The sequence below is a fragment of the Musca domestica genome, unplaced genomic scaffold (assembly GCF_030504385.1).
Source record: "Musca domestica strain aabys unplaced genomic scaffold, Musca_domestica.polishedcontigs.V.1.1 286, whole genome shotgun sequence".
NCBI classification, from domain to species: domain Eukaryota; kingdom Metazoa; phylum Arthropoda; class Insecta; order Diptera; family Muscidae; genus Musca; species Musca domestica.
Window position 1 is genome coordinate 146,833 of NW_026712295.1, and position 22,220 is coordinate 169,052.

The 22,220-nt window shown below is 33.5% G+C and overlaps 3 protein-coding genes and 1 long non-coding RNA gene across 5 annotated transcripts in view; 3 read left to right on the forward strand and 1 right to left on the reverse strand.

Annotated features, from left to right (window-relative positions):
* LOC101900836 (carboxypeptidase D) overlaps nucleotides 1-2,689 on the forward strand; it is a 75,237-nt gene extending 72,548 nt beyond the window's left edge. For both annotated transcript variants that reach the window (XM_059124377.1, XM_059124378.1), the window contains exons 10-11: nucleotides 42-1,102; nucleotides 1,164-2,689. In XM_059124377.1, the coding sequence (XP_058980360.1) occupies nucleotides 42-1,102; nucleotides 1,164-1,339 (1,237 nt within the window). In that variant the 3' untranslated portion in view covers nucleotides 1,340-2,689. The remainder of the gene's footprint in view (nucleotides 1-41; nucleotides 1,103-1,163) is intronic.
* Nucleotides 2,690-6,460: 3,771 nt separating this feature from the next.
* On the reverse strand, nucleotides 6,461-7,454 carry LOC131803298 (uncharacterized). The gene is made up of 2 exons (XR_009342515.1): nucleotides 6,967-7,454; nucleotides 6,461-6,664 (listed from the first exon to the last, which is right to left on the reverse strand). It is a non-coding gene; the product is annotated as an uncharacterized LOC131803298 (long non-coding RNA).
* A 1,823-nt stretch (nucleotides 7,455-9,277) lies between these two features.
* LOC131803296 (zinc finger protein 260-like) lies at nucleotides 9,278-13,049 on the forward strand. Its single transcript, XM_059124384.1, has 7 exons — nucleotides 9,278-9,878; nucleotides 9,929-10,110; nucleotides 10,177-10,422; nucleotides 10,479-10,960; nucleotides 11,014-11,353; nucleotides 11,416-11,480; nucleotides 12,762-13,049. Exons 1-7 carry the CDS (start codon nucleotides 9,498-9,500, stop codon nucleotides 12,971-12,973), a joined length of 1,908 nt encoding a protein of 635 aa, XP_058980367.1. The 5' UTR covers nucleotides 9,278-9,497; the 3' UTR covers nucleotides 12,974-13,049.
* Nucleotides 13,050-15,014: 1,965 nt separating this feature from the next.
* Nucleotides 15,015-22,220, forward strand: part of LOC101899521 (arginase-1) — a 43,519-nt gene continuing 36,313 nt past the window's right edge. The window contains exons 1-3 of the mRNA XM_005179969.4: nucleotides 15,015-15,366; nucleotides 15,450-15,647; nucleotides 15,727-15,913. Coding sequence (XP_005180026.2) covers nucleotides 15,198-15,366; nucleotides 15,450-15,647; nucleotides 15,727-15,913 — 554 coding nt within the window. The 5' untranslated portion in view covers nucleotides 15,015-15,197. The remainder of the gene's footprint in view (nucleotides 15,367-15,449; nucleotides 15,648-15,726; nucleotides 15,914-22,220) is intronic.

A 22,220-nucleotide genomic window follows, 5' to 3' on the forward strand; every position in this document is an offset into this window, starting at 1 on the left:
ATAACCTCAATTCAAATTTGCTTTTCTCCCTTTCTTTTCAGCTATCCCAAGGGCGAACAAATCTATGAGAAATTTGCCCACAATATTGAAAATACCGAATTCAATTATTCTCCCCTGCAATGTGCCGCCACATCGACCCACACCCTGCGCCATGACATTACCGAACGTCTGACGAATTTATTCTATAAAATGTATAATATACCCATGTTCACACTGGGCTTATCATGCTGTAGTATGCCCGTGCAGAAGGACATCACTTCGGTGTGGCGTAAAAATATTGAAAAACTAAAGAATTTCTTGCATTTGGTCGATACGGGAGCGGCAGGTTTTGTACATAATCGCGAGGATCAGCCTCTAAGGGAGGCTTTTATTCGCATAATTGAACATCAACCGGTGTATAATGTTAGTCGAAATGCAGCCCACTTCCAATTGATATTGCCCGAGGGTCTTTATGCCCTGGAAGTGAGTGCTCCCAACTATGAATCGCAAGTGGTTAAGGCCGAGGTGAAACATGGAAAAATTAACAATTTGGGTATCATAAAACTAAATCCCTACACCTTAATTGTGGGTCACAGTGAAATCCAGCCCTTGGGTAGATTGGGAAATGATTTGGACACTACAATGATATCAGGTTTTGTGCTGGACATGTCCAATCATCCCATAAAACATGCCAAGGTGTCGGTGATTAAGCCAATTGTGAAATATTTCGTAAAGAATTTCACCGATAGCATGGGTAGTTATATTTTGAAAAATGTCCCCTTGGGAGAGATAACCCTGAAGGTGGAGGCGCCACGTTATATGGAAACGGTGCGCCTGGTTGATGTCATCTCTGCGAATAAAGAGGTGAAAAATGTGGTCTTCCGTTTGACCCGTAACGAACATGTCATGGGTATGCCAAGATTTGTGTTTATCCTGCTGGCCAGTTTGGTCATCATTACGGCTGTGGTTATGTGCATTCTTTGTACCCAGTGTTTATTGGCCCGACGCCGACGTACCGATAAGCCTTATTACAATTTCTCTCTGCTGCCACAAAAGGGTAAAGAACTTTTCGAAGATGATGGTGATGATGGGGAAACGGAGCTGTTTAGATCGCCCATTAAGAGTAAGAGAGGATATTTTTCTTTGGTGTATAATTTTAATTGTCTCTTCCATCCGTTTTCCAGAGGGTATGACCATTAAACCCTATTTTGATGATGACGATGATGACACAAAACGTATCATCCATTCCGATGATGATGAGGAGGAAGAGGATATCCATTCGGGTATTGGCATAGATCCTGATGACAGTGGCGAAGAAATTGTTATGCTGGACAAGGCTCTCAATCACCGGCATCATTAGCCACCACAAAATTAATAACCGAACTGTGATTTTGGTATGCTAAAAGGTATTCAACATTTTTTTGGCTAGGGAAATAGGGAAGAAGTGGAGAATGGAAAACAGGGGAATATAGATTTTTAATTGAAAAGGTGCCTGGCTATGAGGAAATGTTATTATCGGAGGTGAAAAATATGTTGAGGCCCATGTAAACCTAGCATTAGGCATAGACAAGACTATTGTTTTTTTTCTATCGATTTATTATCGATGATATCGATCATGGTATTTATGCAAGCAAAGTGAACTATTGTGACTGAAACAACCTCATAGCGTTTTGTTGATGTTATTACGCTATTAATTCACAATTGCATGCATTTTGGCATGGTAGACGAATACAGGGACAATGAACTGTCAAACCAATTTTCGAATTGAAAATTTTCAATGAAAAATTATTGAAATTTGTGAAATCTTTTAAAAATGCATATTATAATAACCTCCGATTGGCTTCGTATAAGAAAAAATATAAAAATCTACTTATTTTTGTGAAAAAGAAACATTTTAAAAATTTTGGCACATCAATGTTCCCAAGCGTTTATGCATCAACCTGTATTCTTCTACCGTGATTACTACTTAAAAAATCTATTTAGGCCCATGTAAACTTAGCCTTAGGTATCATCAAGGTTATTGTCAATTATATTTTTATCGATAATATCGATTATGGCAGGCATGCAAGAAAACCCAACTATTGTGATTGAAACCAACTCATACATTTTTGTTGATGCTATTACGCTATTAATTCACATGATAGAAGAATAGGTAGTTGCATCGACACGTCTGCTGGGACAATGAAATGTCAAAGCAATTTTCGAATTGAAAAATTTCATGGAAAAATTATTGAAATTTGTAAAATCATAATAACCCCCGATTGGCTTCGTATAAGAAAAAATATAAAAATCTACTTATTTTTTACAAAAAAATTAAAATGACAATTTTCCCAAGCGTTGATACATCAATTTGTATTCTTCTACCATGATTACTACTAAAAAAATCTACTAAGGCCCATGTAAACCAAGCCTTAGGCATTGGTAAAGTTATTGTAAATTATATTTTTATCGATAATATCGATAATTTCAGGTATGGAAACAAACATGGTAGAAGAATACAGGTAGTCGCATCAGCTGCTGGGGCAATGAACTTTCAAATCAATTTTGGAATTGAAATTGTTGAATGAAAAATTATCCAAATTTGCAAAAATTGTGAAAAAAATGCAAATTATAACAACCTCGGATTGGTGTCGAATAAGGAGACAGATACAAACATTTTTGACATATCAATGTTCCCAAGCTTTAATGCATCTACCTGTATTCTTCTACCATGATGATTACTTTAAAAAATCTATTAAGGACCATGTGAACCTAGCCTTAGGCATTGGTAAAGTTATTGTGAATTATATTTTTATCGATAATATCGATCATGACAGGTCTGGAAGCAAAGCGAAATATTGTGATTGAAAGACAATTTTGTGATTAAAGGGACCTTATTGTTGATGTTTTGACGCTATTAATTCACAATTGCATGACTTATTAGATGTATTCTTTTTAGTAGATGTTTTCTTTTTTCACAACAATAAATTCATACACAAAATTGGCAGAAGTCGGGCACACTTAGAAACAAATTGTAATCAGCTGGTAGCTCTACCTTACCTTTTTATTGTACCATGCCCCCACCATTCTATGGAGGTTATATTAGCTTTGTCATTCCGTTTGTAACTTCTCGATATATTCATGATAGACCCTAGAAAGTATATATATTCTGGGTCAGCGTAAAATTCTGAGACGATTTAGCGATCTGTCCGTCCGTCTGTCGTTTGTCTGTCTATGAGTCTGTCTGCCCGTATGTCTGTTGTAATCACCCTATCTTTGGAACAAATTGAGATAGGAGTCTAACATTTTGCACACAGGTGTATTTTGCCAGTAGGCAGGTTAAGTTCATAAATGGGCCATGTCAGCCCACGTCTTCATATAGCCCCCCATATAACGTTACCTCCAAATATTCGGTATTTTGATGTTTTTAGCGACAATATTCGCCGGAATTGTTTCAAATTTCACATTCGAAGTTTGCAATGTGTTCTTCAGCCTATTCTTAAAACTTTCGTATGCAGGTTCACGTTTTCGTATAGCCACCATATAACGGTATCTCCCTTTATTTGGCATTTTTATAATTTTAATGACATTATTTACTCGAATTGTTTCAAGTTTCGTTTTCGAACTTTGTAACGGGGTAGTACAGGCTATGCCTAAAGTTTTCGTATGCATGTCCACGTTTTCGTATAGCCTCCTGATGTTCGGTATTTTGGTGATTTTAGCGACATTATTTACCGGAAATGTTTCAAATTTCGTGTTCGTAAGTTCGTAACGGGTAGTATAGGCTATGTCTAAAACTTTCGTATGCAGTTCCACGTTTTCGTATATCCGACATATAACGTTACCTCCCGATATTCGGTATTTTGATGATTTTAGTGACATTATTAGCCGGAATTGTTTCAAATTTCGTATCCGAAGTTTGTAATGGGTAGTACAGCCTATGACAAAAAATTTCGTATGCAGGTCCACGTTTTCGTATAGCCCTCATATAACGGTACCACCCGATATTCGGTATTTTGATGTTTTTAGTGGCATTATTCACCGGAATTGTTTCAAATTTCGTATTCCAAGTTTGTAATGGGTACTACAACCTATGCCTAAATTGTAATGGGTACTACAGCCTATGCCTAAAAATGTGTGCAGGTCCACGCCTTCTTATAGCCCTCCGTATAAAGGTCTCCATTTAAAGGACATTTTTCGGAATTTATTGCAATTTTTCAAGTTTCTTCCAAATGGTTGAGCGTATTATTCGGCCCGGCCGAACTTAGCTGCCTTTTTACTTGTTTCATTTTATGTTTTTTTAGAACAAAAAATCCAGCCCATGGTAAAATTAAGAAGGTAAAGTCATTTCAACCAATAATATCCATCTCTGCATTAATTCTACCATGAATTTATCATTCACAATAACTTATATGTATGTTTTTCATAGACAAAATTTATTGTGATTTTATCATGGTTAACAGGCATAAAATTTTTTCCAAAATATTCCATCGTCCAAAAAATTTCGCCCCTAGCCAAAAGTGAGGTAATGGCAAAGTTTCCCCTTATTTTCAAACACAACAAATGTTGAATACCTCAAAAAAAATGTTATTCGGCCCAGTCGAATATTACAAAAAAAAAAAAAAACACACACACACACTTATTTCTGTATCATTTATTTTTAAGAAAATAATATTCCATAAATTAACCACAAACAATTGCAATATTTACACATAAAACAAATTATTTCAAAGTTAAGCCAAAATAATAATGATTTTGTAAAATATTCTTTAATAACTTTTAAAAAAAATTATTTTAAAAAAGGAAATGATGTCATGAAAGGACAAGTTTTATGTTTGTGGATAAAAAACATTTATTTGTTTTTACGCCTGAGACATCGGTATCTTCCAAGTATCCTCCCAAAGCAACTCGAATCTCTTTGTAGATAAAAAAAAACATTTTGTAATATTTAAAACATTCCTTAACAAAGAGTTGTTATTTTTTTCTACATAAATTTTATCTTTTTAATTACAAAACAATTTCCTTAATACTTCTTGCTCAATTTAATTTTATACAAACTCTATATAATCTTACATAAATATATATAAACATAAAATATATATCTACATATATAATATTTTATTTACACAATATCATCATCACACATGATAAACGAAAAGCTTTAGCTGTATTTTAAATTTTTAAGAAAGGAAATGACAAAAAAAAAACAAATTAATAATTTAGTGTTTTTTTATATAACAAATTAAAAAAAAATAATATATTATACAAATTTATTTATTGTGCAACAAAAAGAAAATAAAGACAATTTAATAGTAAATTTATAATAAAAAACAAAAAAAAATATGTAAACCAATTTGTGTTTTATTACAAATGTTTAGGTGTTACTTTGATAGTGGTATCCTTGTGAACGTAGCATTAGATATTAATTTAAGTCACTTAAGTTTAAAAAAAAATCAATTACCGTTATTACTAATGCCACTTACAAGTGTTGTGTACTGTACAAAACACCAACTTCAACCATTCACAATAGTTGAAAGCAGCAATGCAACATTGATTTGTATAACCCTACAGTGGTCATTTGTCGATTTCCATGTCCCTAAAAAGGCAATAGAGAAAATAAAGCCAAACCAAATCATGAGCCAATTTGGAATCTTCACCGTCGAAGATTTCATAGCCAAACATCACTGGGAACACCTGCATGATATGGTCAAGTTGATAAAAGAAACAACATCGCAAATATAACATGAAGGCACACAGACAAAGTCTGTTTTTTCGTGTGGCAATATACCCCCTACCTCTCCAAAAGAGAGTTCGCCAATTATCCCCTCCCCTTTTTCCCACCCTTTTAGTTCCCAACGCGCTTAGGGATTTTAAAATAAAAAACAAAAAAAAAATCATGAGCCAAACGTTATTTTGTAGTTTCTCTAGTATCGCCGGTATCATGGACTATTTGAAGTCATGACTAGGTAAATTAAGGTGGAAGTACATAACAAACTTGAAGTCATGGCTGGGCATATTAATGTCAAATTATAATGGAAAATGACGGCATGATTTTAGTGCGGCTCTGTAATCCCTTTATGAAATGTTGCAAAATATGCCTAGCCATGACTTCAAGCGTCTTATGTACATACAGCCTTAGGCTGGAAATACATAAAGAGCATATTTGGATGGCTTAAGTCATCGGCTGGCTTCTTCGGAAATGAACAAAGGAGCCTAGGGCCAAAATCGAACTAAGTCAACCTAAACCTCCTTTGTTCATCTACGAAGAAGCCAGCCGATGACTTAAACCATCCAAATATGCTATTTATGTATTTCCAGCCTTAGGGTGGAAATGCGCATATTTGGCTGGCTTCTTCGTAGATGAACAAAGGAGTTTTAGGTTGACTTAGTTCGATTTTGGCCCTAGGCTCCTTTGTTTAATTCCGAAGAAGCCAGCCAATGACTTAAGCCAGTCAGTTAATCGCTTTATGTATTCCCACCTTTATTTATTTAAATTTTAAAGTTTATTTGTCCTTTTTTATTTTCTTTATTTTCCTTTTATTATTAAATAATATCACATTGGCATCATAAAATGATTCAAATTGATTTTCTACAATTTATTATTAGCTGTCTTTATAATTATTACTGTGCCTCCACCGCGTTTGGAACGCGTAAACGAATCCACCAAAGATGAGTCCTGTTGTAGTGGCTCGACGGAAAATAAAGGCTGCGGAATGAAAAGATTTTTCAGATTTCAAACATAAACATAAAACCATGGTAGAATTAAGAAGCTAAAGTCATGCAATCATATGTTTACAATTTTTTTTTTTCAAATTTATTCATTTGACAGCAACTCATTATCAAAATTTATATTCACAAATCCATTGTATACACAGAAATCGGAGATGGGATCTGTTTTTTATTTAGTGAAATTTGACAAGCTAAATCACAGAAAATGCAGTAATGGATAGTCGTATTTGAAATGACTTTACCTTCTTAATTTTACCATACGTAAAACTATAACCTTACCTCAGAATCGGGAGTTTCTATGGCAAAGGAGTCTCCATAAATTGAGCGAGCATAGCACTGCAGTAAAGTAACCAGTTTTAGAATGAAAAATTTGAATTATATAATTTTTTTTACCTGTGCTACCACCAAAAGTACAACTAATACCACAATGAGTTTCATTATTTCAAGCTTAGATTAGTTTAGACAATAACTGGGATTAATTGAATTCGATTTGCTTTTATAGCAAAAATGTTTTTCTTATCACTTCTGACTAATCACAACATGCTTAAATGGACAATTTTGTAAATATAGGTCAAATGTTAAAAGCAGGAAAGGGGAATTTTTTGAATGGGCTTTTTTTTACAGATTTACCCATTGAAATTTGAGAACTGTAATAAAAGTAAGTGCGTTGTAAATGAGTTTTTCTGCGAATAACACAGTCTAATCTAAAAATTAATGAAATTGTATTAAGAGCACCTCTTCTTCTTTGAGAAATAAACTTGATGGAGCCTGATTAGCTCTCTGAATTGTTCAGTAAAGTTACTTCCAGGAAAGACTTGAAAATTAGTTAGCTGTAATTTCGGCCCTGCTGAACTTTAAATACCCTCCACCAAGGTCTGCGACTCCTCCCTCCAGAATACTTTCGCTATAATATTTGGCATTTACTCTGATGCCACGGTCGATTCATATGAGCGGTAAGCGACCATCGGCTTTTATGGCGGTCCACACCATAGCCATGGCCGGCGCTTGAGTTATTTTTTGGAATTTCAATGGCTTTTCCCGAGTTCATTTTTCAATATTTGCCGAATGGAATACTGCGATATGTTCAGCTCACGAGCCATTTCTTGGGCACTGCGTCGCGGGTTTCGATCAAATCGCTTCTTTGCTTTTCGAACCATAGGTGTGTCTGGTTACCCTAAAGTTTGTAACAATTGTTACAAATTGTTACTGGAAGTCGTCTGTTAACCCAAAAGTTCTGCAAAAGAGAGCGGTTGGAGAGAGAAATTTTGACAGTTCTTTCAGTGAGAGTTTGCAAATTCTTGCTGGAAAAATTTCTTCTTGCAATCACTTGCAACTCTTCTTCTTCTCATTCATCGACATTCAATCAGATGTTTTCTATTGTTTGTTCATTTCTTTTTGTGCTTTCAATTTGAAAATATTTTTTTGGAATTAGCAAGACTAATAGTTTTTGGAGAACAACTTTACAAAATGTGAAAAACGTAAATGTTAATATGCAATAAGAAAATAAACGACTATTTCCAACATTTTTATTTAAAAAACTTGTAAAATTAGTATTGCTTCCTTTGTTTTAATTCTCCTTATGGGGGACAAATTGGTTTGTTTTGACAAATCAGCTGATTTGCTGGAAAAGTAACCAGAAACACCTCATTTCTGCTGATGTTGCTGTTTTTTTCCGTCTACTTCCTTGACGCCGGGCTACGCTACACAGTATCACGGTAACGAGCGTTGGTACGAGACACAAAAGATTTATTCACATTTAAATGCTGGAGTGCTCTAACGATAACCACTTGTGGTTTTCCAGCCAAATATAAAAAATCACACTATCACGCTTGAAAGCCTTTTGTACGCTTATAAACAATATAATGAGCTTTCACTGAAATAATTTTAACAGCTGTCAGAAATGCAGCAGTCAGAAGTTGGTTGCAGTTTTTTCATCTCACCCTGTACAATTTAATTGGTTGCATTAAAAGTTACTGTCACGACGTACGTTGCGGTCGTTACATATTTAATTCTTATTTATCTAAAGTCTTGGTCAGACGGAATGGTTTTTACCAGATACTAATTAATAAAGGTAGACTCATTAACTAAATTGAATATGGCAACACTTTTCTAAAGAATTCGACCATGTAATATTTCAAATAAAATGTATTTTCATATCTAAAAAATTTACGTGCGACGAGTGGCATATTTTACCAGAATAATAAATAATTGATTATTTACGGGGTTTATAAGAGCACAGTTATATGTTAAATATCTTAGGAAGGCGAGTTTTACTTATCCTGCCTTAAGCATAAAGTTATTAAAACACATTGTAGAAAAATACAGGTAGATGCATCAACGCTGGGGAACATTGATATGTCAAAATATTTTAAATGTATTTTCAAATATAAGTAGATTTTTAAATGTTTTCTCATACGACGTCATTCGGAGGTTATTATAATACGCGTTTTTCAACAATTTTTACAAATTTAAATAATTTTTATTCAACATTTTCAATTCCATGATACATAAAAACATTTCGTCTGATAGAGCCTTATTAATCTTCCAGCTGATTACGCTGTCCTCATATCTAATTCGTCAACAAATGTTCTCGGTGTTATGCATTACACATATTCGTAAACAACAGAGCCTCCCTTTTGCTTTAATTTTTTATTGGGTTTTATGTTTTGTCTTGTTATTTCTTTCGTTGGGGACGTTTTTTATTTTGGTTTGCTCCTCGTCTCATTCGTAAATTTCTTTTCCGGCTTTTCCGGAACTCCGTGGTTTTAATAGATTCCACACAAATTAAGCAAATAAATAACTAAATTGCTATGCATTCACATAAAATATATGGCAAGATTTGTAGGGTGTGTATGTCCAATAAGAAAAACATGTTTAATACCCAAACGACGAGATATGAAGAATCTGATTTGACCATTGAGGAAATGCTTTTACAAACCACACCACAACTGTTAGAACAACAACGAAAGCAGTCATTTCCGGTGCCTCAGGAAATATGCAAGGCATGTATGGATCAGTTATTGAAAGCTTTTAAATTCCAAAAGCTATGTCTGACCACACACGATATGCTATATAAAACGTGGTCAGCGTCAGTATTACGTGAGAGGGGGAACTTTTCGCAATCTGAAGTGTCCTTTGGGGAAAATGCAAGTGATATAGGGAACAAAATTGAGACTGATACTCATAAAGAGGTAAGTTGTGAGGTAAAATTGTGAAAATGTAACTCATTTGCTTTTTTCAGATTCCTAGGGGCATCAACGATAGTGAAGAGGAAGCTTCAATTGCTGCTGATAAAGACGTATCTGGAAATGACAGTGACAATGATGAAGAGGACATACCACTGAGTTCTTTGAGGAAATTACAAAAGTCTATAAATGAAAAATATAATCAAATTGAGGGGGCCATTATAAAAACGTTTGGAAGGTAAAGGATTTCGGGATGATAGCTTTAATTCAGAAATTTGATAAAAACAAAATTCTATTCAAATAGGAACCAAGTTGAGAAGGAGTTGGATGTGTCATCTTTAACGTGTGACTCTGAAAAAGCCCTGCGTGCAATGACACATCAATGTAATACATGTTTAAAGAATTTTCCCAATGCGACCATGCTGCAAAAACACAAACGCAATAGGCACAAGGAGTCGGAGATGGATAAAAGCGACAACAGGCTCTCTAAGGATGAAAATTCACTAGACAATTGTGATTTGGATCTAGACCAATTAGACTCCAGCAGCAGGTTTATTGTTAAATGTTAGGTCAAGTAAAATAAAACTAATTTCCTTTTGTTTCCAGGGATCCAACGTCCTCGGAGAAAGAAGAAACTGATACTATTGTCGAAAAGAACAAAACAAGATCACCCCATCCATGTCCACAGTGCAAAGCCACATTTCGTTTTGAAAAACAAATGGAACGACACATGAAAAAACACACCGACGCTCATCGTTTCGTGTGTATGGTGTGCCATGATCGCTTCAAATATCCTTTTATGCTGCAAAAACACAACGAAAAACATCATCCCGATGAAAATAAGAATAAAACTCGGCTAATGGAAGATAAAAAGGAGCCGCTAAATAAATCATATACCTGCAATCATTGTCCAGCGGCATATACAAATGTGGGAGGTCTAGCACAGCATATGAGTAAAAAACATAGCGAAATAGTGCCCTTTAAATGTGACAAATGCAACAAAACCTTTGTGGTTGAGGAACATTTGAAGATACACACCAATCGCCATATGGGCATTAAAAATTTCCAATGTGAACTTTGTGATAAATGTGTGTAGGAAAAGTGTTCGATATACCGATTCTAATCAGTGTTCCCCTTTCAGCATTTTCCTTTAAATTTGCCATGAAACAACATATGAGGATACATACCGGAGACTTGAATTATCTTTGTACGTTGTGTGGCAAGAAGTTCTATAGGCCCAGTAACTTAAGACAGCACATGCAACGCCACGGTGATGATAAACCCTATAGCTGTCCACATTGCCCGAAACGTTTTAAATGCCCCTCAGATCGTTACATACATTTGATGTCCCACCAGCAGGGTAAAAATCATGTATGCTCAACATGTGGGGCAAGATTTTCTCGAGTGGATACGTTACATCAGCATGTCAAGGTTCTGCACTCGGGCGAGAAACCCTACAAGTGTGATCAGTGTCCAATGGCGTAAGAGAAATTTTGGATCTTTTTTTTTGTAATTTTAAATTTATTATGTTTCTTTTTCTTAGATTCCCACGTTTAATGAATCTCAATCGTCATCGTCGTACCCACACGGGAGAGAAACCATATAAGTGTAGGTATTCAAAGTGATGAATGATAAAAAAAACTATGATAGTTTGCAATTGGAAACATTTGTAAAGAAAAAGCGAGCAATCGGAGCTATCTCTTCTATAATGTGAGATCCAACCGTTCGCGGATCTCACATTTTAACGGTATAGCTGTCTATACTGAAGATGGAAAATGGAACGGAAGCTGGGGTCTACTGTGAAAGTCTAAGTATCCAATGATCCTTCAAACTAAACAGCAACTGTAGCGTTTTTCAGGCAGAAATCTTTGCAGCCAGGAAGGCCATAGAGCTGGTAGCAAATAGAATCAATGAAGTGGACGGACCGGTGACTATATATGTCGATAGTCAAGCGGACCTGAAGGCTCTAAATTCATTCACAATCAAATCTATGATAGTTCGGGGATGCAGGAATGCTCTGGAAAAAGTTAAATCGTTTGTCAAACTCTGTTGGGTCCCTGGGCACTGCAACATATCTGGCAATGAATCGGCTGATAAATTGGCCAGACGCGAATGTGAGTCAGTAGATTTAGAAATTGAGAGCTCAGTGAATCCACCCCTATGGGAGGACACTGCAACATTAAGGCCTTGGCATCCAAATGAGGGGAGGTGGGCGACGACACTGAATACTGCAGGCTTTGTCAGGACGAGGAAGAAACTAAGAAGGTGGGACACTTACTCTGCCACTGCCTAACTCCCTTAGGATTGAGACAGAGGCTACTGGGTAAGCAAATTCTGCCAGATTTGCCCTCCCTCTCCGACATCGAGCCAGCAGTCATTCTTCAGTTAGCCAGAAGACAAAAATGGCTAAGGACGACACGTTGATACTCGACACGTGGATGCAAACCTACTAACTTCTCTACTCTTTATTCAGATTCTCACTTCTTGACTATTCGATATCCATTTTTTTTTCTTCTCTATATTCTATTCTCCTATCTTCTTAATTAGGATGAACACAATGGCCCAAAAGGTCTTCGAGTGAAGTGGTTGTTTATACAACCGCGTATCCTTTAACCTAACCTAACCTAACCTAGTGTGTTAATTGTAATATATATTTTTCAATCTGTTATGAGGCCCATAATCCACAGCTGTGGTTAAATTCTCATTCCATGATCATTTGAAATGAAAACTTTTATGAAGGCAAAAAATGTTGTATTTTCGTTTCACATTTTCATAAAACAAGAATCCAGCCACTGCTGATTACATTTGTTAAAAATTTTCTATCATAGATTGCTAAAATTTTCCCCTGAATCTATTTATTTTACGTTTTTTTTTTTTCTTTTTTTTCAGGCAAATATTGCGACAAAGCCTATGCCCAAAGCAATGATTTGAATAAACATTTACGCACACATGTTGGCGAAAATACCTATATGTGTAGCCAATGCCCTATGGCTTTTAAATATCAAGCGGATTTAAGAAATCATGAATGGGAACATTATCGCAAAGAAAAAGAAGCGGCTGAGCAGCAAACGCTAACAAAATCAGATGATGCAAGAAATTAAAATATTATAAAAAAACAAAAGCAACATTTTAGTGCAATATACATATATAAAATAAATAGAAATGTAAATGTAAAAATTTAAATTTATAAAAAAATAGAAATGTAAATTTAAAATTTAAAAATTTAAATTAATAAAAAATAAAAAAGTAAATTAAAAAATTGTCTTTTAATAAAAAATCTTTTATAATTTTTTTGGCCCTGTGGAGCAGTTGAATTAAAATGAATTTAAAATATGTACCTACCCATATAACCTAAACTTTTTTATACTTGTAGGCTGAAAGTTCATCCCTCGCAATCAAATCGCCTGTAATTCAACAATTCGATTTCTTATTCGGCAAAAAGCCTTCCCGGGGAACAATATCCTTATATAAATTTAGATTTTATTAGAAGTACAATTTATTTCCTGATATTTTCTTAGCCATATTTCCATTAAATTATCACCACTTCATGTTCTTAGGTGGTAGAAGGAAATATACAGGGTGAGATGAAAAAACTGCAACCAACTTCAGACTGCTGTCATCTCTAAGCCACTCATCCGACAATTGTTAAAATTATTCCAGTGACAGTTCATTATATTGTTTACAAGCTTACAACAAAAGCATTTTGGTGAGAATTTTCCAGAAAAAAAAAAGTTATTCGTGATGGAATAATGGATCAAAGTGATTTCTTTATTTGGCTGGAAAACCACAAGTGGCTATCGTTAGAGCTCTCCAGCATTTAAATGTGAATAAATCTTTTGTGTCTCGTACCATTGCTCATTATTGTGATACAGGTAGCGTAGCCCGGCGAAGTCAAGGTAGTGGACGGAAGAAACCAGCAACATCAGCAGAAATGGTTCGAAATGTAAAGAAGCGACTTGATCGACGGCCGCGTCGTAGTGGCCGAAAAAATGCTCGTGAGCTGAACATATCGCAATATTCCATTCGGCAAATTTTGAAAAATGAGCTCGAGGTAATGCCAAGAACTTACACAGCAACGGAAAGAAAATAGACTGAAAAGAGCTAAAGAGTTGCATCGCTTGGCCGAAAGTGGCGAACTGCTGAATTTGGTTTTCTCCGGTGCCGATGAGAAAACATTCGTTGTCCAGCAGTTTGTTTCGGTTGGCCACCAGAATTCAAGCGCCGGCCATGGTGATGGTGGTGTGGGCCGCCATAACAGCCAATGGTCGCTCTCCGCTCTTATTAATTGACCGTGGCATCAGAATAAATGCCAAATATTATCGCGAAAATATTCTGGAGGGTGTATTAAAGCCTTGGGCAAGCAAACATTTTGGCCGCAGACCAAGAGGACATTCCAACAGGACTCAGCATCATTGCACTCTGCACACAACATCCAAGAATGGTTACCAAATGCGGTTCCTCGCTTCATTTCCAGTGCATAATGGCCACCAAAATCTCCGGATACTAATCCGGAGTATTTTGGAAAAGCAAGGTTGGCCCTAAAAAATACCAAAGTGTCGATCACCTCAAGCAAGCGCTTCGCCGTGAATGGGCCAAAATACCGCAGAGAAACATTCGGGCAGCATGTGTCGGTTTCATTGGCCGTTTGAAGGCCTTAATTCGTGCCAAAGGTGACCAATTCGAACAAATTTAAACTTTTTCTAAGATTTGATGCTATTTCCAACATTTTTTGCTTTCAGTCAATAAATTTAAAAAAAAGTGAGATTTATGGCGTTTGACTTTGTTGCAGTTTTTATCACACCCTGTAAATTGCCGATTTAAGTTTTTTTATTGCCTTTGAAGCTTAACTATTTATTTTGCGCTTTACCACTATTTGCCCATATTTTGGTATTACAGATCTTCCATGATTTTGTCTTCTTAAATGAATCACATTGCTCAAAACCCCTTTCTGACTGATTATTTACAAAGTAAATGTATTTATTACTACAAAAACAAAAAAAAAAAAAAACTATGACGTATCAGTTTGTTTTCAAATGGTTTATAAAATTCATTGATAATAAAGAATACCCCCTCGTAAGAAAAATATTTTTGCCTGAAATCTCTGTAAAAAGAAAGCTTGAGATTTGCCTTTGCCTTCCCAAAGGTTATCGGACATCGTACAACAAAATATAAAATATGACAGAAACATGATTGTTGTCTGTGTTATCAGTTGCAACCATAAAGCGGAGGCTGGACCGCGTTTTTTCTGGATTATTGATTGGCTTGGTTTTAGTTGTCAAAGAGCATTACAAAACTAAAGACGTTGGAGGAGAACTTCTGAACAAAATGTTGAAAACAATATTTCGCCAGTTTTCATCTTCGGCAGGGACAAAAACAAAACTGGGTATTTTGGGTGTACCCTTTAGTAAGGGCCAAAGCAAGGGTGGCGTGGAACAGGCACCCGACTTTCTAAGGCAAAATGGTTTGGTATCCATGCTGCTGGAGTCCTCAAGAGGTTGGTGTTTGTTATACTTACCAGAGAAGTGAAGGATTTTCAAAGAAAGACAACAATTTAATTTCTTTATTTTATTTATTTAGGAAATTTATCGATTACCGATTATGGCAACTTAAGCTACGAATTGATCGATGATCAAAACACACCGCCACACTATAAAAACATGAAAAATTACAATACATTTATGAGCTGCAATAAATCCCTGATTGCCAAAATCCCCGAAATACTCAAGCAACAAGATCAGTTCTTGTGTCTGGGCGGTGATCATGCCATTGGTTTTGGTAAGTATACTTACTTCTTCTTTTTCGGGAGATTTGCTTAATATTTTAAAATATTTTGTGTGTGTGTGGGTGTCTTTAGGTTCAGTGGCCGGCCATTTAATGCATAGTCCAAATCTATCCTTGGTCTGGGTAGATGCCCATGCCGATATTAATCTGCATTCCACCAGCAATTCGGGCAACATTCACGGTATGCCGGTATCATTTTTGCTGGAAGAATTAAGAGACTTTTGGAAACATGCCCATTTGGATGATATATCACCAAATTGGTAAGTTGTTTTTTTATTGTTGTTTTTATTTATTTAAATGTAATAAAACTTTATATAATAATGTATAAAATATTAATTTCATAAATATCACAGCCGTTTTTGTAATGACTTAGCCATTTAGATCTTTGATTACTTGGAGTTTTCAGTCTTATAAAGTGTTGTTGTTGTCATTTTTATTTAATCATCTCAAATTGTTAATTGTTTTTATTTATTTAAATTGTTGTTTCTGCTAAGCAATAGTTATTTTTTGTGAAAAGAAAGGAATAAACAATTACACAAAACAAGATAGATTAAATGGAAGGTTGTCAAGAAAAATATTTAATAAAAAAAACATAAAAATAATAAACAATAATTTACATTCGGGATATTAATAAAAATAATAATAAATAAGTTTATAATATAAATGCAGATTGTGGAAACCAAAGACTTTGAGACACTGAAAAAAAAAGAAAAAAATCAAAAAGATGAGTTAATTATAAATGAGATTTAAATTAATAACAAAATAAAATATTTATTAAAAGAGAAAAAAATATTGAAATTAAATTAAAAAAATATTAAAATAAATATTAAAAACTAAAAGAATATATAAATTAGTAACAGCACCGAAAAAAAGTAGAATGAAGAAAAATAGTAAAAAAAATCTTAAAATTTAACAAAAAAAAAAAAATTAGTGAAAAATATAAATAGGTTACAAAAAAATTACAATTAAACAACAACAACAAACAATTAAAATAGTAAGTAATAATCAATTAACTAATAATTTACAGATAATAATAATAAAATAATACAATAAACAAAAGTGTAATTAATATGATCCAGCCATGTTTACACTCCAGTCATCATTGTAATTTAATTCAATTCAATCCGTAAGAGTTTAGAAGTAAGGGTGGAAATACATAAAGCGCTTATTTGGATGGATTAAGTCATCGGCTGGCTTTTTCGTAGAAGAACAAAGGAGTTTTAGGTTATCTTAGTTCGATTTTGGCCCTAGACTCCATTGATCATTTCCGAAGAAGCCAGTCTATAACTTAAGCCAACCAAATAAGCGCTTTATGTATTCCCACCTTTAGGCTTTCTATCATGGTCACACTTGGCTCTTTAATATCATAATAGAACAATACAGGTAGATGCATGAACTTTTTGGAACATTGATATGTCAAAAATGTTAAAGAATTTTTTTTTTTAAAATATAAGTAATTTTTTATATGGTTTCTTATACGACGTCATTCGGAGGTTATTATAATACGCGTTTTTCAACAATTTTTACGCATTGAAATAACTTTTCATTCAATATTTTCAATTTCAAAATTGGTTTGACAGTTTATTTTCCCAGCAGCTGTGTCGATGCGTCTACATCATGGCAGAAGAATACAGGTAGATGCATCAACGATTGGGAGCATTGATATGTCAAAAAATTTTAAATGTCTTTTCAAATATAAGTAGATCTTTATATGTTTTCCTATACGACGTCATTCGGAGGTTATTATAATACGCGTTTTTTTACTTTCATTCAATAAAATTTAAAGAAAATGTGAAAATGATGGAATCGAAGTTATGAAATCGACATTTGACATTTCTAAATTCACTTTAATCTGCTCACCCATGCATGACATTTGACATCGAGTGGATTTTGAAGTCTTAACGTGTTCTTAGACTATCTTTTAATAATGATACTATGTTTACATTGTAGCTTTTTTTCATGTTATATTATTTTTCTTATATTTTCCAATAAGCCACGTAAAATAGATTTTACAAAAGCGAATTCAAATGGCTTTAGTGTAAACATAACCTAAAACAATTTAAATAAAAAAAACTCAACAAAACATATCATAAATCTTCATATAAAACAAAAAGTTTTATAAAAAAAAAATTAATTAAAGAAAATGAAGATTCGATTTAATTATGATTCTAGTCTATCGTATCGGAATGGTGTGCTGAACAAATGTTTTTTGTTTTTAATTCATTTTTTTCTTAATTGGAAAAAAATTATAAAACTGAAAATTTTCTAGTGTTTCATTTTTTTAAATATATACTTTACAAATCAAACAGATTTTAGCCAAAAATGTTCAAAATGTACAATAGTTTTTTTGCTTTTAATAATTAAAAAAATAAATAAATATTTTCACAAGTAATTTTTTGAATCGCATAAAGCTGACTGGCGACATATCAAACCGATTATAATAACAAAAATTTGAAAAAATACAGTGTTTACATGTGGGAGAGAAATCTAAGATAGAGTAACAATCATGGTAGAAGAATATAGGTAGACGCATCGACACAGCTGCTGGGACAATGAACTGTCAAACCAATTTTGGAATTGAAAATGTTGAAAGAAAAATTATTTAAATTTGCAAAAATTGTTGAAAAACGGATATTATCTCCGAATGATGTCGTATAAGAAAACATATAAAAATCTACTTCTGTTTGAAAAGACATATAATTTTTTGACATATCAATGTTCCCATGCGTTGATACATCTACCTGTACTCTTCTACTATTGCAACAAGGTCATTTTTTTCCTATCACTCACCCAGCAAACATTCATTGCCATGGTAGAAGAATATAGCTAGATGCATCAACGCTTGGGAACGTTGATATGTCAAAAATTTTAAATTATTTATCAAAAAAGTATATTTTTAAATGTTTTCTTATACGACGCAAATCGGTGGTTGTTATAACCTGAATTTTTCAACAATTTTTACAAATTTCAATAATTTTTCATTCAACATTTTCAATTCCAAAATCGATTTGACAGTTCATTGTCCCAGGAGCTGTGTCGATGCGACTGCCTGTATTCTTCTATCATGTTCATTGCTCCAAACCATTAACATTAGAAAAGGGAATTCGAGAAAAAAGGTTATGTCAAACCGATGATTAATCAAGTCATGTCAAACCGATGATTAATCAAGTCATTAATCAAGTCAAGCAGTAACTCGAACAAAAAGTTGTTTATTTCTGGTCCTGGATTCTTTTTCTATGAAAATATTAAATCTTGTATTTTCTTTACAAAAGTTTTATGAAATTAAAACTTTTTACTGTCTGGCATTTCACCTCTGAAAATCTATACCATATAAACAAGGTATTAGTTTCTCCTTCAAAACAAATGTTTTTTTTTAGTTTCCAAATTTGATGTGTCGCCATGTAGCTTTGTAAGAATAAAATATACAAATAAAACAATTCGTCCTAGATTAATAGCTATTCCCTTTTTAAATTGTTTTTTTTTTTTCTGGCTTACAAATAAATAAACACAAGATTAGTATCTGTTTAACGGAACTTAAGTAATTATAGTACACTGAAAGAAAAAAAGAAGAATATATCAATTATAAAACTGCACGAGCGTTTTTGTTTTCAAATATGAAATTGTTGTGATCGACAGTTTACGTTTTTTTTTTATAAATACATGAAAGGGTTGTTAAAAGAAAATGATAAAAATTATATATAAACTACATTAGCTTACATTATTTTTCAACTTTTCACGACAAGAGCCAATGTTAATTAAATAAACGTCCTCTAATAAAAATAGGCAAGTTAATTTGATGTATCGCCAGATCACTTTCACAAAATGTCAAGTCAAAAATGAGTTGACTTTTCATATTTACTTTCCCTGTATTAAAGTGATCTGGCCACACATCAAATCAACCAGTGACCTCTCTTCATTTTGTAGACATTTTTTTTCTTGGTTTCAATTAAAATTTCACGATTAGCCAAGCAATTGAATTACATGTAAACTAATGTCATTGATTTTACTTACCAAAAAACTTATAATAAATGTGTGTGAGTGTGTGTAAAAACAACACCACAACATTAAACAAAAATAATTTCTTACATATCACAAAAATATAAACAGCAGCGTACTATATCTTAATGAAATTAAAACCAAAATTTTGATTTTTTTTTAAATTACAAATAATAAGAATTTATAAATTTTCTGCCGATTTGCATGTTTTTTCTCTTTCACGGAAACAAAAACGATGTAAAAATATAAAAATTACTTACCAAAAATTTCTAAAACTTTGCAGTTTTACAAAACCAAAATTAAACTTATGTTATTGTCACAAAAACGAAAGGTACTTCTTGTTTTTAAAAATAAAGACGTTTTCTGGCGGGCATAATATTTAGCAATAATTAACCCTTTAGTAACCTTGCTATGGTGACATATGCATTAAAAGCTCTTTTAAATGGAATTGGTCTGATATTTTTATGAAAACACCTCATTTATTGACATGTGTTCAATTTAAACCAGACGGTTTATTAAATCCCTACATGTAAACGTAGCCAAGCTTTAGGAAAACTTTAAATTTTGTCTTATATTTTAATTATAATTTTTGAATGTTTAAAATTGTTTGCAATTTGCAAAAATAATACATTTGATTCATAGTGTGTACCCCACTTTTATAGTCATGCGTTTAAGCTACCCAGCCACCCATCCAATTGATTACAAACTTTTTTAGATCAAGACAATTTTATGGGATACTTATAAAAACAAAACTCCTTATGAGTTTTTTTATATTATTTATGCTACGTTTACATTGAAGAGCTTTATAATGATAATCGTATGCAAACTTTTGCATATGCCATGCAAGTAATCCATGTTTTTTTTTTTTTTTTGCTTCGAAAAAAATCATAATCACTTCTCATATACAGGGAGCAAAAGAAGAAGAACCAAAGAGTAGAACCCAAAATACCACACCATATACAAAACTAAAATCTAATAAAGTGCTGAGGCCAGTAGTAATACCATCCTACATTTGCAAGAAATCCAAGAACCAAATCGAAACAAAAAAATTCATGTTATGTTCGGCAAATCAAAGAAATGAAAAAGAAAGACCAACATAAAAAATGTTTGCACACTTCACATGGGGACAGGAAACAGAAGTTATGCAAGGAAAGCACTTGAATACACCAGAACAAAAAAAAAATAAACTAAACGGAGGGTTCCATGTATTTTGGAATGAAGAAAGTTAAAAATTAAATTTCGACTTGGAACTATCTGGCATTGGATTTGTTAACTTTAAAAATCTATTAGTAAAGGTGAGGATACATAAAACGCTTTTTTGACTTTTTAAGTCATCGCAAAAGAACAGAAGAGCTTTGGCCCAAAATCGAACTAAGTCAACCTAAAACTCCTTTCTTCCTCTACGAAGCAGCCAGCCGCCGATGATTTAAGCCAGTCCGAAAAGCGTTTTATGTATTCTCATCTTAAGTTTAACTGTTTAAAAATATACAGGGAATTTTAATTGTCAATTTCATCGTACATACGTCAAAAAAAATTCGCATTTAAAGAGTTTAATCTGGTAAATAGTCCTAATGTAAACATTCTATAATAAGACTCAAATGCAAACTTGAAGGTGAGAACACATAAAACGCTTTTTTGACTGGCTTCTTCGGAAAAGAACAAAGGAGCATGGGGCCAACATCATCGCTTGGGAACATTGATATGTCAAAAAATTTCGGAGGTTATTATAATTCGCGTTTTTTTTTTAACAATTTTTACAAATTTCAATAACTTTTCATTCAACATTTTCAAATCCAAAATTGATTTGACAGTTCATCATGGCCAACATCGAACTAAAGCTGGGAATACATAAAGCGCTTATTTGGCTGGCTTAAGTCATCGGCTGGCTTCTTCGGAAATGAACAAATGAGCCTAGGGCCAAAATCGAACTAGGTCAACCTAAAACTCCTTTGTTCATCTACGAAGAAGCCAGCCGATGACTTAAGCCAGCCAAATATGCGCTTTATGTATTTCCAGCCTAAGTCATCCTAAGGCTTCTTTGTTCCTCTACGAAGAAGATGACTTAAGCCAGTCAATGAAGCGTTTTATGTATTCTCTCCTTAACTCTGGTTCTTCAGTCGACATAAAAATATGCTAAATGACAAGTTGTCATGTGGCCGGCCACTTTAAAACTAGTAATTAATTATGAGAGTAAAGGTACGTTTAGATTTACGAAATCCACTCGATTTCAAAAGTCAAATATCATACAATGGATTTATTAATACGATTTACGTGGCGTATGGAATTGACATTTCAAATCAAGTCGATTTAGTAACCTAAACATATTTTTACTGACTGAGAAATATCATTTTTTTAATGTTAAAAAATACCCAATGCCCAGACAAAAGTTGTTGGTGATAAATTCCAAAGGCCAAATTATGAAGCGAAATAATAAAAAAATGTGAAGAATAATAGTTTTGAAAATGATTAGCCCACGCACAAAATTTACATACACAACAAAGAAAATCTCTTCTTGAATGGGTGGAAAAAGAACCTAGCAAAACCTAGAATACCAAATCAAAAAAAATCAAC